This window comes from Mus caroli, unplaced genomic scaffold, assembly GCF_978045245.1.
Source record: "Mus caroli unplaced genomic scaffold, Mus_caroli_1 scaffold_6, whole genome shotgun sequence".
In the NCBI taxonomy this organism is placed as follows: Eukaryota; Metazoa; Chordata; class Mammalia; order Rodentia; family Muridae; genus Mus; species Mus caroli.
In genome coordinates, this window is record NW_028227261.1 from 4850693 (window position 1) to 4867321 (window position 16629).

The 16629-nt window shown below is 48.9% G+C and overlaps 1 protein-coding gene and 1 long non-coding RNA gene across 10 annotated transcripts in view; one reads left to right on the forward strand and one right to left on the reverse strand.

Annotated features, from left to right (window-relative positions):
* The window catches only part of Camta1 (calmodulin binding transcription activator 1), an 814691-nt gene that overhangs the window by 407794 nt on the left and 390268 nt on the right, over positions 1-16629 (forward strand). For all 9 annotated transcript variants that reach the window (XM_085838559.1, XM_085838558.1, XM_029476775.2 and 6 more), the window contains exon 5: positions 7391-7526. In XM_085838559.1, the coding sequence (XP_085694685.1) occupies positions 7391-7526 (136 nt within the window). The remainder of the gene's footprint in view (positions 1-7390; positions 7527-16629) is intronic.
* On the reverse strand, positions 7299-10205 carry LOC110292298 (uncharacterized). Its single transcript, XR_002377706.2, has 3 exons — positions 9506-10205; positions 7881-8046; positions 7299-7414 (listed from the first exon to the last, which is right to left on the reverse strand). It is a non-coding gene; the product is annotated as an uncharacterized LOC110292298 (long non-coding RNA).

Below are 16629 nucleotides of genomic sequence, written 5' to 3' on the forward strand. Positions count from 1 at the left end.
GAATAGTCTTCTCATGTCTGCTAAACTAATCTATATAATCCCTCAGAGGCTGGCTCAGGGCTAGCCTAATCTAGACAGTCCCTCACAGGTGTGCCTGTAGGCTTGCCTCCCAGGCGACCTCAAATCCTATCAGCTGTTGTCATCACAGAGCTCAATACAGAGAAGTCAGTTATACATCGAGGAGGTAGAAACAAAGAGCCCTGGTGTGAAATGAAGGAAACAATTCCATTCACAAAGAACATTAAATAGAATAAATGAATTAGCACGAGTTAACTTTTAATACCTGTGCACTGCAAACTCTAAAGTCTTATTCAGGGGGAGCCCAGATTCACATAGCTGGAGAGACCACTCCACGTTCATGGAGTTAAAAGCCTCATCATGGGACATAGCAGAAACACTCAGAACTATCAGGACAGTGTCTCTCTCCAAACTGACCTCTTGATTCAATCCTATCCTCTCCTCAGGACGTGGAGAGACAGTTCTGAAGTTAAGAACACTTGCTACTCCTGGAGAGGATCAGGGTTTCAGGCCCAGCACTCACCCCATGGGCCCAACTGTGTGTAGCTCCAGTTTCAGGGGATTCGGAACCTTCTTCTGGCCTCTGCGGCCCCTGCATCCACACACCAATGGTGATAAGATATCTATGCAGGCACTGACACATACACATTAAAAAACAACAACGACAAACCGTCAGTCCTTATCCTCACCCCCCAAATTGTCAAGTTAATCAATGGGTATGGGAACACAAAGGTCTTGGAATAGCCAAAAATGACTGCACAGGGGCAGCGTGGTTGGAAGACTCGGGGTCCCTGATGTCCTATCTGCAGCTGTCAAAATGATTGGCCCGAGGATGGAGAACAGGGCGGGACTTGAGGGTCAAGAATAAAACCTTATGTTGATGCTTAGTTTATTTTCAAACATTCAGGGGATGGGTGGCGAGGCGGGATAGACATTTTTCAGTCTGAAAGATGGATGTGAGACAATCAGATATCTACATAGCAGAAATCAGCTTAGACCCTTGCATCCCAGCATCACACACTACTACAAAGTGCACCCCAGGCCTAACGAGAGAGCTGAAAACATAAAACTCTTAGAAGAAAACAGGAGATTTTTATGACCTTGGACTAGATAACAAGCCACTTCATCCCTAATAGTACTAGTTAGTAGGAGAAAAATGATAACCTGGATTTTAACCAAAATTAAAAGAAAATTAGGAAAAAAAAAAAAAAACCTCCCTCAATTTATGGGCTTAATGGTAAAGTATTTCCATTAGGACTTTATGTAAGGAGCTTCGGCAGCAAGTCAAAAATCTAGCAATTTAACTGAAAATGGGCTAAAGATTCAAATAGAATTTACCAAAGAAATTCTACGAATAGCTAATACGGACATGAAAAGATGGTTAACACCAGTAGTCATTAGGGAAATGCAAATTAAAACGACCACACACCCACTAGTGTGGCTTCGGTCCAAAAGACAGAGCATGGAGGAGGGTGAGAGGATACCACATGGCAGGGGGGTGGGAATGGAGCAGCCGCTATGGAGAGCCTTTGCCTGATATAATCTGATAGAGCCAGCTCACACAGGTTATCACTGAGTTTTGAACCGTGGTTAGAAAAGTGTCAGTTCCCTTTGGTAATAAAAGAGTCCACTTATATTTTCTTCTCCAGTGTTACGGGTTGCTATCTATTCGAGGGAGAGTTACTGGTCTGCTTAGAGGTGATGTGTCGGGGGTGAGGGATAACCCTCAAAGGTACCTTTTCTAGCTCCTCTCCTGTGATCTTAGTATTGCATGCTAAAAGGCTGGCGCCTTCCCTCACTGACACATGGCTTAGGCAAATCTTGATCTTTTGATGTTCCTGCCCCAGCCTCCCCAAATAGCTCGGATTACAGCCTACGCCACCACGCCTGTCTCTCAGCTTCCTTACCAGGGTTTATCTGGTTCTTCTTGATATTTATGTGTTATAAAATGACACAAATTCACTTCCTGTACTTTTATGAGTGTGAGAGAGCATATGTCTGGGCACTGTATGCACGTAGGGGGTCAGAAGAGGGTGTCAGATGCCCTGGAACTTGAGTTACCGGTGGTTGTGGGATTCCACATGGGCCCTGGGAACTGAAGAGGGGTCTTCTAAAAGCGCTGTAAGCATTTTAAACCATTGAGCCATCTCTCTAACCCCCTAAGTAATTTTATAAAAAAAAATTCTACATTTAAAAAAATCCTAATGGTGGTCTCCTTGTCAGAAATTAACTCAAGGGAATGATCACACTTTAGGGCCATACTTCACCCTGACCAAGGCTACACTTTTGAATGCATCAAAACCTGCTTTTAAAACTTTTAGAAGATTTTGCAGTTGTCTTCAGATTGGATCACTTTCTTATTCAAGCCTCTTGTATATTTAAATTTTCTTTAAGTTTTCCTTTGTCTTTATTGTAGACAGACTCTTATCATTCTATCAACATTCTTCAATTATCTTACATGTGAATGTATATATATATATATATATGTATATATATATATATATGTGTGTGTGTATCTATCTATCTTTACTATCTATCATCTATTATCTATCTAATGATCTATCATCTATCTATCATCTATTTATCATCTATCCATCTATCTATCTATCTATCTATCTATCTATCTATCTATCTATCTATCCATCTATCTACATTTGTTTTCTGTTATGATCAAACTCCAGGACCAAAGTGACTTGCAGGAGGAAGGCCTATTTGGCTTACAGCCCCCAAGGGTTAGAGTCAGTCATGGAGGGAAGCATGGTAACAGACGACAGCAATGGTGGCTGGAGCAGAAGCTGAGGTCTCGTAGCTTGAACAACAAGCAGGAAGTAGAGAAAGGAAGCAGGGAATGTTGCCTGGCTTTGAAGCCTCAAAGCTCATCCCAGCTTCCTTCAGAGAGACCACACCTCCTAACCTTACACAAACAACCCCAGCAACGGGTAACCAAGTGTTCAGACATCTGAGCCTACCAGGGACCTTCTTCTTTAAACTGCCATACTGTCCAGTCTCTGTCATCTTTCTGTCCCTCTGCCCACCCTCCAATGCACTCATCTTCCTATAGCACAAGCATGTGCATTTTAAACATTGTTATCATTTGCGAAGCTTTCCTGTACTCCAAGGAATTTTTTCCTCCACTGTGCGGAGTGTAGCCGATTCTCATAGCTGTTAGTTTCTTAGATGAAAGGGTTACTTGGATAGAGGCTTCCTGCTTAGAACAAAGCTCCCCCTGGCCACATTCTCTGCTGTAGCTCTTGTGCACCAGTGCAATGCCAGAGGGGCCTGGGAAGTTTCCCCAAGGCTCTCTCAGACTGTCTGCCTTGGCTTAGATGTCCCAGAAGGAGATCCTGAAAGGAAGATGAGAGTCTAGCTCAGGACCTCAAGAAGCCACAGTAGGGAGTGTGGAGGTGACAGAGGCAAAGGGTTGATGTAAATAAAGGACTTGTTCCTCAGTAGGTCTCCATGGACTCCAGAATAGAAGTGTGAGGACCAGACTGAGCAGCCAGAGTTACCTTAGCTTGGGGGTGGAGCCAGGATAGCTCTAGAGTTATCCATCACAGGAAAGGAAGCCTGGAACAAACCCAGAGTTACCCCCGGAACCGAAGGAAAGACCCCGGACATCCCAATTATCTTAGCTGTAGGAGAACAAGTCTAGGACAGCCTGAGTTTCTCCAGATATAGAATGTATGCCTGAGATACCCCCAGACCTACCCCAGTCCCAGGAAGTGAACCTGGAACAGCTCTAGAGTTACATCCAGATGCTATGGATGAATAGAATAGATAGCTCAGGCTTCGCTTTACGCAAGAGAGGAAGTCTGGCCTCCACCCTCCTGATACCTGGTGCTTGCTAAGGTTGCATCGGGACTCTACTGATCCCAGCCAGGAGAGCAGACCTTTAGTCTCTGCTCACCTAGCAGCCTTGGCTTCTCTGGCACCCACAGACTTACCAGGCACTGCGGCATAAAGACTGGGTTATCTGGGGATGCCAGCAGTGCCTCCTCCACAGAGCTGATGTGCAGGTGAGATCATATGCAGATGACAGGTGTGCCTAGATATGATATCCCCCATCACAGCAGGTACCTGTGAATGACTAGGGCACAGAAGGAGGCTGGACAGGGTTAGGTTGTTGGCTACACTTTCCATATCCTCGACCTGCGTCTGCATTCCTGCCTCCCCGCCCCGCCTGAAGTGGACCGGTAATCAATGAAGCCCTTCTGTGTCAGTGCCTAAGGCCCAGTCCTTCTTCTCCACCCCAACGCCCACCTCCTCGACCCCCCCTCCTTCTTGGACCCCTTCCCTCAGGCTCAGACTTGCTGTGCTCGCGTTGGGATGGCAGCACAGCCTCTCTGATGTTGTTCTGTGAGGCACATGGCTCCTTCTCTAGGTGGAGGGCGTTTTTCCCTTTATCAATGTCAGGGCCTGGACTGTGGTGAAGCCTCCCACCATATCACAAAGAGCAGAAGCAAACTGAGGTGGAACCAGAGGAGAGGGCTGCACATGGCTGGGCTTCTCTTCAGTCACTGTGAATTGAGCTGAGGATTCCATTCATTGAGGTCATTTTAGCTGAACACTGAAGCTCCCCCTGGGGATGGTGTCCTGTTAAAGTGACAGTGACAGACAAGGCCACTCTCAGAAACTTAAGCTGAGGTCAGCAGAACTGTACTTGACAGAGTTTGAGGGAGTCCCCTCTTTGGGAGGAACCTTTTGCAATCCTTAACAATGGCAGGGTTGGGACAAGTCACAGGCCACTTCTTGGTCCCTAGAAGCGGTGGTTTCCTCTGAGGTCTTCAGAAGGTAGTTTTGATTGATCAGGGTGTCCCTGCCCTGTTTCCATGTGTCCTCACCACTCCTGAGGGAGGGCAGGGGCACAGAGTCCTTTTGCTTGCCTCAACCTACTCCTTCCAGCCACCCACCACCCCTCCAGCCAGTGGCCTTAAGGATGGGAGCTTGGGTTTGGGGACCTTTTGCTAGGTGTCCTAGGGACTGAGAGGGCTCACCGTGGTCTGAGGGAGTGCAGTGCTAGTGTCTAGAGCTACTGTGTCTGAAGGAGACTCATACAATCCCTCCCCTCTCTGCAACCTCGCTCCCGTGAAGAAATGGAGACCAACTATGGGGGTTCCAGTGCAGGCTCGTAGGCTCTGATGGGTATGGTATGTGATAGTGTCCTGTCAAGCTGCAGAGCTGTTTTCTGCCATCATTTCAGTTGGTGCAGGCTGAGGAAGGAAACAAACCAATTGTGCCTAATCAGGGAACAGTTCAGTGTAGGGAGGCCCCACGAGAGTCAGTAATCTCCCGTGGAATTGCTCTCTAGTCTTCCTGCGGCTGCCTGGTGACACAGCCAGGCTGGGTGGGAACTACTATTAGCTGCAATCACCCTGGAGGGTTGCGTTTTCTCTTTACCCTCTGGACAATGGAAGATTATGCCATCAATACCCAGTGTTCTGTCCGATGTTGAAATGGCACATTGGGCAACAGAAGAAGCCAAGCTTAGAGGTCGGAGTCTCTCTCCAAGAGGCAGGAGGAAGGAGTGGCTGTTTCCTCGCCCCCACCTCTACCACAGTGGAAAGAAGCCGGCAAGCCAAGGTGCATCCATAACCCACTGCTGTGCAGCAGATGAAGATCTGGCTCAGAGCAGGATGAAGTGCCCCTGGCTCCAACACAGGCACACACACACACACACACACACACACACCATGGCAAGCCTTTCTGTGCCCAGTAGTCAGGTGCAGGTGGCACACAGCCCGGCCACTGGGTGAGCACGCTGGCTTCAGGGCTGAATCTGCCCATGTCTGCACCTGCAGAGACTTTATTCTAGGAATGGCTTACTGTAGCACCTGCTGTCAGCAGCAGAGGCCCTTAGCTCTCTCTCTTTGTAGATTCCTACCAAAATAGACGGCTATGGCACCTTTACACACACACACACACACACACCACACACACACATACCATACACACACACCACAAATATACGGCTATGGCACCTTTACACACACACATACCATACACACACACCACACACACACACACACATACCCCACACACACACCACACACACACACATACCATACACACACACACACACACACACACACACACACACCACACACACACACATACCATACACACACACCACACACACACACACACACATACTATACACACACACACACACACACACACACCACACACACACACACCACACACACATACCATACACACACACACACACCACACACACCACACACACACCACACACACACACACACCACACACACACACACACCACACACACACACACACACACCACACACCACACACACACACACACACACACACACACTTCTTCTCTGCTTTCTGTGGCTGAGTAATGTCTCTTCTTTGGGAAATCCAAGGTTGTGTTTGGTTTTGTTTGATGCAGGGTCTTGTATGTCCCAGGCTGGCACTGAACACATTGTTTGGCCAAGAATGACCATGAACATCTGCTCTTCCTGACTCTACCTCCTAAGTCCTGGGCTATAGCACTCTGCCCAGCTTGTTACATGGGTGCTGTATTACATGGCAAGTACTTTATTGAGCTGCCATGTCCTCAGCTCTGCTTGTTCATCTTAAACATCACAGGAATATCCACCCTGTCCTTGGCCTTTAGAAAACGGGCTGCCATTTTCCTAAGCTGCCCTGGCCGTGGACAGAACAGATGAGTGTTCCTCGTGTTATCTAAGACCTCTGAGGGCTGAAGCTCAGATGGGGAGCAGTCGGGTGCTGTGCTTGCCAGGGAAGGAGGATCTTGATGCCCCTCTGTATCCAGCAGTAATCTAAACGCACGCAATGAATCAAGAGAGGTTGGCCTCGGCACCCAGAGCTTCCATTGGTCTGTTCTTAACGTAGTCATCTAGCGTCTGCGTTAAACTTATTTATTCCCTAATGCTGGATGATGGATTAAAAGATGTGTAGAAAATCCTTCTACAAGAGATAAGATATTGCAGGCTGCTACAACACCCTCGGCTCTTTTTATGCGCTCTCTCTCTCTCTCTCTCTCTCTCTCTCTCTCTCTCTGTTTTGCTTACTTTTCACTACAGAGCTCAGGGCGCCCACACCATATATCCTGATTAGTTTGTGGAAATTACTAAAGGGTTGTTTTTTAAGCCTATCATTGACACATTTAATTCATTAGGAACCAAATCCACAAGCAAATTCCGGCTGCCATAAAACACGGTTAATCCGGGGAACCGCAATAAAAGGTGAAAAATTACGTCCCAGCAAATGTGGGATATTGCTTTTTTTTTCTATAGAGACTTTTACTGGTCTGTGGTATCCTTCTTCATAAATTTCCCTTCTGCTCAGTTCTCTCAGTAATTTAACCCTTTGTTGTTTGCAGACCGCAGAATGGCTCCATGATACTCTACAACAGGAAGAAAGTGAAGTATAGGAAAGACGGGTACTGCTGGAAGAAGAGGAAAGATGGGAAAACGACCAGAGAGGACCACATGAAGCTCAAAGTCCAGGGAGTTGAGGTAAAGGGCAAAAAAAGGCTCTCCTGTCCCCCACACGTCATTTCTGGGCCGCCACAGAGAATTCGGAATCTCTTGCAAGTGACCTGATGCCAGTCACCACTGTGTAAAGAAATCTTGTTTGCCAAGTCCCTGCTGTTGGTGTTGGCTTCTGCTCTCTTACCCCAGAGTTTCTCCTCCCTTTTCTATGCCTCCAACCATGGTCTAAGTGCTCTACTGAGGGTGTCACTGGTGTGTGGATGCGGATTGGCAAGGTGCCTGCAGGTTCCGCTTCTGTGCTTGCCATGGGTGTGTTTCTGAGTGCATGGGGGCAGGGGGCAGGTGTCAGGGAAGGCAGGTGTCATCATGAGGAAGTACCCTTGCAAGGTGCTTCAGCCAGCTGGTAATGCCCTTCAGGGCCGAGCAGTTCTTCCCGGGCTGACCAATCGTCTATCTCCGTGTGGGTGTTTCAACTTCGGCAGAGGTTAAAGATGATGTGATAGGTTGTCTGGAGAGCTCCTCCAGAGTGGGCGCAGAGAGGGATCTGCAAAGAGGGTGCAGAATGGTGAACAAACTCAGTTTGTGATTTCCTAGAGGCAACCTTGCTATGCTGTCTCTGAGGCATGGGCAGCCTTAGAGAGGGCCCTTCCCTTCAGAGCCCCCCGCCCCCGACCAGGTGGCCCATAGGACCTGCTAATAAGCCAGAACCCGCTCTTCCCCATTCCTGTTAAGCCCCACCAAAAGTCTTACTTGCCACCCCCAAAGGGATGTGGTTAACACTACCATGGGCAGGCTATCAGAAGCCTTCCATGATCGAGCTGCCATTTCAGGGAGGTCAAAGGCAGGTGTCCTCGCTGCTTCTGTCATGACGAGTGTCCAGCACATCGCGGTGACAGCGAAGACTGTGAGCCCACTTGAGTTCCGAGGGTTGCCCTTGGGCACTGACGTTTTATCGTGACACACTTTGTCATGGAGATTTTTCCCCCTATATTAATTATGTGCTTTTATGGCTGCCAAAAATAGCATCAAATGGCTTTTATTATATTACCCCGTGGAGAGAGATAACTTTCGTTTTATGTGTGTGTGCTTTTTTTTTTTAATATACCAATAAGAATTGTTTTATGGTGATGAATAAGAAAAGCCTCGGTATGAGAAACTCCAGTCCCCTCTCCTCTGCCTCGTGTGCAGTGTGGTTTAATTGACTGCATGGAACATTAATGTGCAGATTACCCGAATGTGCTGCTGGAAAGAACCATCTCCAGGATTGTGACCAGCGTCCTGCTAATACATAGATAGCATTAGCTCTTCTTGCAGGGAGCCCAGAGAGGTGGGAGGAGGGCTCTCTCTGAGGGCCCCACAATAGAAGAATAGGTAGACACAGAGAGAAAGCTTGGGTGGGGACCAAGAGAAAGGAAGCTGCTTATGCAGGGACCTAAAGAGCCTGCAGGAATTCACACTAAACCTCAGCAAGCAGCCCCCGTGCCCGGAGGCCTACGGTATATTTCATCTTTAGTAATACGTAAATCAGGAACTCCTGGTTGTAAGTAACAGCAGGGTGGAATTCGTCCTCAGCAGTAGCTGGGAAGCCTAGGGAAAAAAAAAGCCACCGCATTCATTTTCCTCCCTCTTGTTATAAATTAGAATTGTCACCGGATGGAGTGAGAATGATTTATGGCTATTTTTAGGCCATATTTATGTTGGGAGTTATTTGTGGTTTTCAGCTTTGCAGTCTACAGCCTGGTCCCTCGGATCTGGAGGAGGGGGACATATGCAAACCAGGAAGGGTCTTCTATGACCTACGGCTGGCTACGAACAGTCCTGTGGGTGCTAGGACTGAGAGGCCTCCATGACAATGCGTTGGCCAACGACACAGCCTTTGTTTCCAGCTTTTGGAGAGAGAGAAAGGCTACTTGCAGCTCTGCTTCTCGGTGGCTGGTTTTTCCCATTGCACTTGGCTTATTATCCCACTGAACCAGATATCCCATACAGGGTGCATACCGTACCTGCTTTGGTGAACCTCTGTGCTGTCTGTAGAGAAAGAGGGATGTGCGTTCACTGCCGTGGAGTCATAGGTGGCCATGTTTGCACATGACGCTCAACAGTGCGGAGAGGTGCGGAAGGCTGAGCATTAGACTAAATGTCCCCAGGAGTCCAGAATGGGCTTCGGTTACCAGAAGTGGGATGCAAAATGAATTCTTGGAAGTTGGGGACTGTTGCGAATGATTGACATCTCGTCTTCCAGTTCATGACCTAATATCACCTGCTAAGCTGAATCTATGTTATTTTACATTCTAAACGGTTCTATCACAGTCCTCTACTTAAATACTGAAGCAGGTCCCTTGACTTTTAGAAGCCTTCCGGACTTTAGGGATTATAATTACTGTTTCACTAAGTGGCCTCACACAGGGGCTCTTGGGCACATGAGTAATCCAGACCGAGAATTGCTGGGTGTGAGAATTCTAGTTTATCCAGACAATGCCAAATTGCTCGAGTGACTGTTCAAATTACATGCCTACCAGCACTGGAAATGACCACTTCCCCTGCGCCCTCTGGCACACTGGTCCTCAGAAGATAGTACTCTATGCAATTTGAATTAAGTTTGTCTCTCTTATTCATGGGAATGGGGTCCTTCTTGTTGAATTAATTGCCTCTCCATGGTTATGGAATTTTAAATAGCCAAGAAGAAGGATTTTTTTTTTTCTATATTAGCACCTGTACTTCTTCCGTGTTTCTCTGGTAGCTGGTGATCTGGAGCAGGGCTGGGAAGCTCAGTGGGCCACCTCCACCAGCTGCTGTGGTGTCATGTACAAGACTCTACGGTGTGGAGTCTGCTTGTTCTCTGTGGATTCACCAGGCAGGTCCTGTGACTAGCACCTGTGTCCCCCAAGCTCTAATCCCCCCACCCCCCAGCTACCTCCTGCTGGATGGACAGCCAAGGCTTTAGAGCCTTGAATTCTTTACTCTCCCAGCGGGCTTCCTCCATCCAAGGGCATGATAAAGACATCTGGGCCTATCGTTTAACATATCACTTGCTATAAGCCTTCCCCGAGGCCAGGAAAACTTCCAGCAAGCAGAAAGAAAGCTGGGTTCTGGCTCCTTTTGTTCTCAGGGGCTGGGGCCTCCACACATTGATTTCCTCAGCTGGGCACAGGGTGCGAGCAGCCTGCGGCTTTTGAAGCTGGCTAGCGGCTAGTTCTCTATCAGCTGTCTTGTCTGGGAGCCAAGGAGAAGCCTGTTCAGTAAGCTTCCAGGGATGACAGAAGCTGGCAGGAGGAGAGGGAAGGGAACTGAGATGTCAGCGCATCACAAAGGAGAGACCTCAGCAGGTCTGAAGCGGGTCCTGCCCCCAAGCTGACTTCTGTCTGCTGAACTGATATTACCCAGGGAAGGGGCATGAGGTTCTTCTAAAGGTCACCGTGCCTCAAGAATTCCCGTAGTCACATTCACACCTGTCAGATCCTATCATCCAGACAGCAGTTCTGGAAGATTCCTTCCCAAGTTCGTTTATGGCCCTTTTCTCTGGCCCCAGATGCTGACACGTTACTCAGTGTGTCATCTCCCCTCTCCTCGGACTTCTGGCGCATCTCATAGGCAGATTTACTATCCATTCCCCTCTTCCTCATCCCGTTGCTGCTGGGCCCCCAGAGAGACAGGAGCTGTGCCCTCAGTGCGTGGACCATCACGACTTTAGAAACCTCCTGTGAACAAGGCATACTGGCTTTGCCTGGTTCTCCTAAAAGCACGCATGCAGGACACAAGTTATCACACCTGTTTCATGGATGGAGAGGTCGGGCCATCAGAGAATGTTCTGAAGCCTCCAAGCTGGGCCTGGAGGCTGAGCATTCTTGACTTTGAGCTTAACTGCTGTTCCTGGCACTCAGTGTGACCTTAGGTTTTCAGGTCAGCTCAGCCCACGCTACTCAGCATGTATGGTCCTTCAGCCATCCACTGGGTGCTTACCACCCACTAGCATTGTGACAGATACTGAGGGATGCAGGGGTACAAAGGAGGGTGTGTGGTCTCCAGTCTCACCAGGAGACAAACATGTTTAGTGTAGCTTTTGCTACCTTGCCTAAGCTCTGGGAATAGCCCGCACTACCAGCCCCCACCCAGCTTCCCTTGAGTCCACGGATAAAAACCACAGACACACAAGCCGTTCAATTTTAACTTGCCTTTTGGCACAATTGCTGGGTGCTACTGTTTCCTGCCTGGAAAAGTGTGCCCTTATCAATACCCTTATCTCTGCACCTCTCCACCTGCCCTCAACTTTAGTTGCTCAGTCACATCTAGTCCCAGCTAAACACCCCCAACAGAGCACCTGTAGGAGTGGCCTGTGGCCACTCTATCCAAGATCTCCCTCAGAAGCATGGTGAACTAATCCCCCCCACACACACATCTCTCCTCTCCTCCCCCTCTCCCCCTCCCTCTCCCCCTCCCCCTATCCCTCTTCCTCTTCCTCTCCTCTCTTCTCCCTCTTTCCCTCTCCTCTCTTCTCCCTCTTTCCCTCTCCCCCTCCTCCTCCCCTCCCCTCCCCCCTCCCCTCCCCTCCCCCTCCCCTCCCCCTCCCCTCCCCCTCCCCCCTCCTCTCCCCTCCCCCACCCCTCCCCTCCCCTCCCCCTCCCCTCTCCCTCTCCCTCTCCTCTCCTCTCCTCTCCTCTCCTCTCCTCTCCTCTCCTCTCCTCTCCTCTCCTCTCCTCTCCTCTCCTCTCCTCTCCTCTCCTTGCATCTGTCTCTTGCTGTGGGAACTGAGAAGTCCCGCCTATTCCTTCCCACCCAGCAATTGGCCCATGGCTTCTTTACTGACAGATCAAGAACCAATTGGGGAACAGGACCTTAATGTCAGCACCATTAGTAGGGTTTTGATGGTCACTGGGAGAATCCCAAGGCCCTGTGTGAAAGGTGTAGGCAACACTGAAGTCAGACTCAGTGTGAGGGCAGCAGCCTAGGTGGAGGGGAAGCAGCCCGGGAAGCTGCTCAGGTCATGGATAAAGGCTGGGAAATGCCTGGTAGTGACAGAGTCTGTGAGAAACAGTTTTTGGAGCTGTCCTCAGCAAGTGACTGCATTGGTGGCATTTTTCCCAGCCCTGGAGAAACTGGTTACTTGATTCCTGGCTGCGCCTGGATTATTGTGTGGGCCCTTTCATGGGTAGCTTTAAATAGCTGCTTTCTCTCCCCAGATAAAGAATCAATGACAGACAGAAGCACAATTCTATGAACTGGGGGAAACCAAAGAGTTTATTGGGGTTACTGGCAGAGAAAGGGTGAGGAGTTGCTTAAATGAGTCCAGGTGTCCCCAAAGTGGCCCCAGCACCAGGAAGTCACGGACGATTGGCTTTCTCACATCAGTCCAGCTGTAGCCCCGTCTTTGGTTAACCTCCCATAATCCATGCTCTGTGGTGCTCCCAAGTCCATGCAGCCACATTTTTCTCGAAGGAGAGGGTCAACCCCTCCTATGAAGTAACTTCAGCAGGCCCGATCTTAAGGGTGACTTACGAATAGTCTCAGCTGCTCTGATGCCCTGACGCTGGCTGTTATGCTGGCACGATAGCATCCTACAGCAGGGCCCTCCACTCTGATTTTAAGATCCCCCTTGCCCTTTGGGGGTCAGTGAATGGGCCTGGTATTGAGGCTGGACCCTGCCCTGCTGTTTATAGAATCCATCATTCTGTGATGAAAGGAGGTCCTTGGCCTGGACCATGCCCAGGGTAGAAATGCCAGTCCGTTCCCTCTGACTGTCATTTCGGATGTGAACATTTTGCTGAGCTGTCTGCTGCCTGGAAAGAACCCAGTGTCTCTCACTTCTCCATCAACTGCCTTAAAGCTAGAAGGCCAGCGTGGGCTGTAATGAGGTTACATCTGGGGACTCGTCCTCATTAGAATGATGTTCTTTATTTGAGCACTTAGGCCACATATTAAAAAATGAAGGAAAAAAAAAAGGCACCTCTTTTGAAAGTGGAAACGATATTGTAGTTACTGCATTAGGGATTAACAGGGTATGAAATAGCTGCCTCGTGGCAGAGCCAGATCACTTCAGCTCCGTTCCCAGCCATAAGATAAATAGGTGTCTTGCTTGCAGATGATGGGAAATGCTTGCAGTAGCCAGCCTCAAACAGGTCTGGTGTCCAAATCAAGTCTGGGAAACTGCAGTAAATAGAGAGGGAGAACCCAGGTTAATGAAACAAGGGAGCTACAGAGCCTCTGAGGGGCCAGCAGCCTGCTTGCCACCACCCTGTACATTTGATAGATACACAGTTTCTGTTTTCAGTTAAAGGCTTGTGTTGGGTCCATGTTATTTCTTCTAGAGTCACCTCGCACTGACAGCATCCCTCACACAGACCATGTTTCTTCCTGTGTCATGGCCACATGACTTTTGAGTCTTGTAGGGTTCCAGCCCTGACTGGGGAGGTGTTGCCCAAGGACTTCGCTCATGCCTTTTTGAGGGGAGTGCTGTCTTTGATGTATCAGTGTGACTAGCACATAGATGGTTGAACATTTTATATCTCCTATGCTGTAAAGTGTCTGTCTGGTGTCTAGACAGTGGGTGACATCAGTGTGTTAGGTGTGGAAGAAGATGAGGTTGTCACACTTGATGATGTGTAGAGATGACACCGATTGTTTCAATATGACATGGCCATCGAGCCCCAATGTGCTTCCTGTTTCTCTGTTCTCTAAGGCTTGAGATTACAGATGTTCATTGCCGTGCCTGTTTTTGTTTTTTGTTTTTTTTTTTTTTATGTGGGTCTTGGAGATCTGAACGTGGGCCCTCATGCCTACATAGGACAGCTTATCTTATTTGCAAAATTATATTTTACTATTTTCAATCGTGTGCACATGTGTGGGTTTGCACACGTGAGTTCAGCGCCCTTGGAAAGCAGGGCAATAGATCTCCTAGAGCTGGAGTTAGAGGTGTTTGTGAGCTGCAATACATAGGTGCTGGAAACCAAACTCTGGTCTTCTGGGAGAGTAACAGGTAGTTTTAGCCACAGGGTCCTCTCTCTGGCAGCTTATTATCCGGGTGTTACAATGCCCGGCAACCTTACCTTTCCCTTCCTAGGGTCTGAGAACCTTTGTGGCCATCACCTTGCCTGGGCTTCATTTACCCTGGCTACCCTATGCTGTTGGTATTTAATTTCAGTTCCTTGCATAGCTAAAACTTGGAAGTGGGTCGTGGGAGGTGTAGGGAGATGATAGAAGAGGAGAGGAGAGGAAGAAAAAGGGAGAGGAGGAGAAAAGGATGGACGACTCCATGCACAGTTAAGGGCTGGGGAGATGAGGTAGCTCAGTTTGTACAATGCTTGCTGTGCATGTGCGAGGACCTGCGTCTGGATCCTCAATACTCACGCAAAAGCTAGGAGACGCAGCATGCATTTGTGGCCCAGTGTTGGGAGTGGGATGGGCAGAGAGGCAGGTTCCTGAAGCTCACCGGCCAGCCAGTGTAGCTGAGTCAATGAGCTCCAGGCTCAACAAGACCCACCCTGTCTCAAAAGGAAGAGGGAGAGGACACCTGGTGTCAACCTCTGACTTCCACATTTCTCTGTCAAGTGCATCTCAAATATTTGTCAGGGCATATTTATTATAAAGTGGCACCTGCTGTGTTTAGAACTCATATTGTATTGGCTGCTCTGTACCCGGTCTGTCTTCAGCTACAATTAGTTTTCTTTGTGTCTTTGCAGTCTGGAACTAGTCTGTTTCTGTAACATCCTTCTTGGAATATAATCAGAGCCTTAAGTGAGGTGGACGCTTCCTGGGGGAGGCAGCTCAGCAGACCATCAACTTGAGCTTCTGAGCTTATATTTAATTTTTATCCTAACGTTTCCTAAATGTGCAGGCACGTTAGCGCACAAGCCCATGAGTGGGAGGTTTAGCAGATCCAACGGTAGCCACAGAAACCCCTGAGCACCACTATCAAACTCACCAAGGGCCCTTTTCCGACTGAACCACTACATAGAGCTCAGCAGGAGAGCTACCCACGTACTTGTAACTGCCCATCACAGAGACAGTGATACATACTTGCGTCTTGGTGGGCGATCAGATGTAGACGTAGTTGTTTCTAGGGTGGAGAATGCCCCTAGCCCTCACTTGACTGAATGGCAAACAGTCTTGTGTCTTCACAATCTTACCATTCCCATCAAACTTACCCCCACCCTTTGGGATATGTCCCTGTGGGCAGCTCCATGCCCTGTGTGTGATCTGCTGCGGGGGAGGGGGAAGGGAGGGCGCCACCAATGCTCTCGAGACAGGAGAGGGAACAGGGAAAGCTCTATAGAGTGTTCAGGCCACAGGCTCTTCGGGTGCTTCCAGCACCTCTGCCACAGCTGTGGAGGAACAGAGGGATGGGGAAGGGTTTTGCAGCATCCCATGGGAGTGGGTAGAAGGAAGAGCTACTGATGAACCAACAATGGGGAGTAGCCATTCCTCTGGTTGCTAAGGTTGAGGTTGCTTGGGTGCCACTGGCTAGCCTCTGTGTTCTGTCTGGGTGCATGTGTGCTTTTAAGTGTTGTCTCCACCTCATCTGTCTCCCTGGAAAGCAAGGATGGTAGGTAGGAAGTAGATGGCTTCATAGGAGAACTGTTGTGCCTTCAGGGTTTTTCTCCTGGATGTTAGCTAGCTTTCCATTTCTATGTCTCTGTTCCAATCCTGGGGAAGGGCAGTTGCCTTCCGGGTGTAGCCAAGGGATCATAGTCTACTCTGGCTAAACTTAGAGACAGTGCAGAAATCCCGGAGTTCACTGTGTCTCATCCGGCTGCTCACAGGTGGTCTGTAGACCACAAGGTCCATGTCACCCAAGGAGACTCACAGCCTATCTGTTCTGCCCCAAGCGGCCTTGGTTAATGGATCCTCCTATGTGACTCACAAATCCCTCTGTATGCAAGTTACCCCCAAGTGTGTCATCTTGCTGTTAGCAGGGTCCTACACTGGCTGCTCTTGCAAAGAGCTCACTCCAGCTTTGGTGGTGCACGGCCACCAGTAACTCCAGCCCCAAGGGAGCCAGTGCCCCTAGTCCCCTCAGTTAGTACCAGGCACACACAGGATGCATGTGCATACAAAAAGGCAAAACACTCATATGCAGAAAAGAAAAAGTAAGTCAGTCTAAAAAGATCTTTTTTTTTGAATGGGTTTTGTTCTG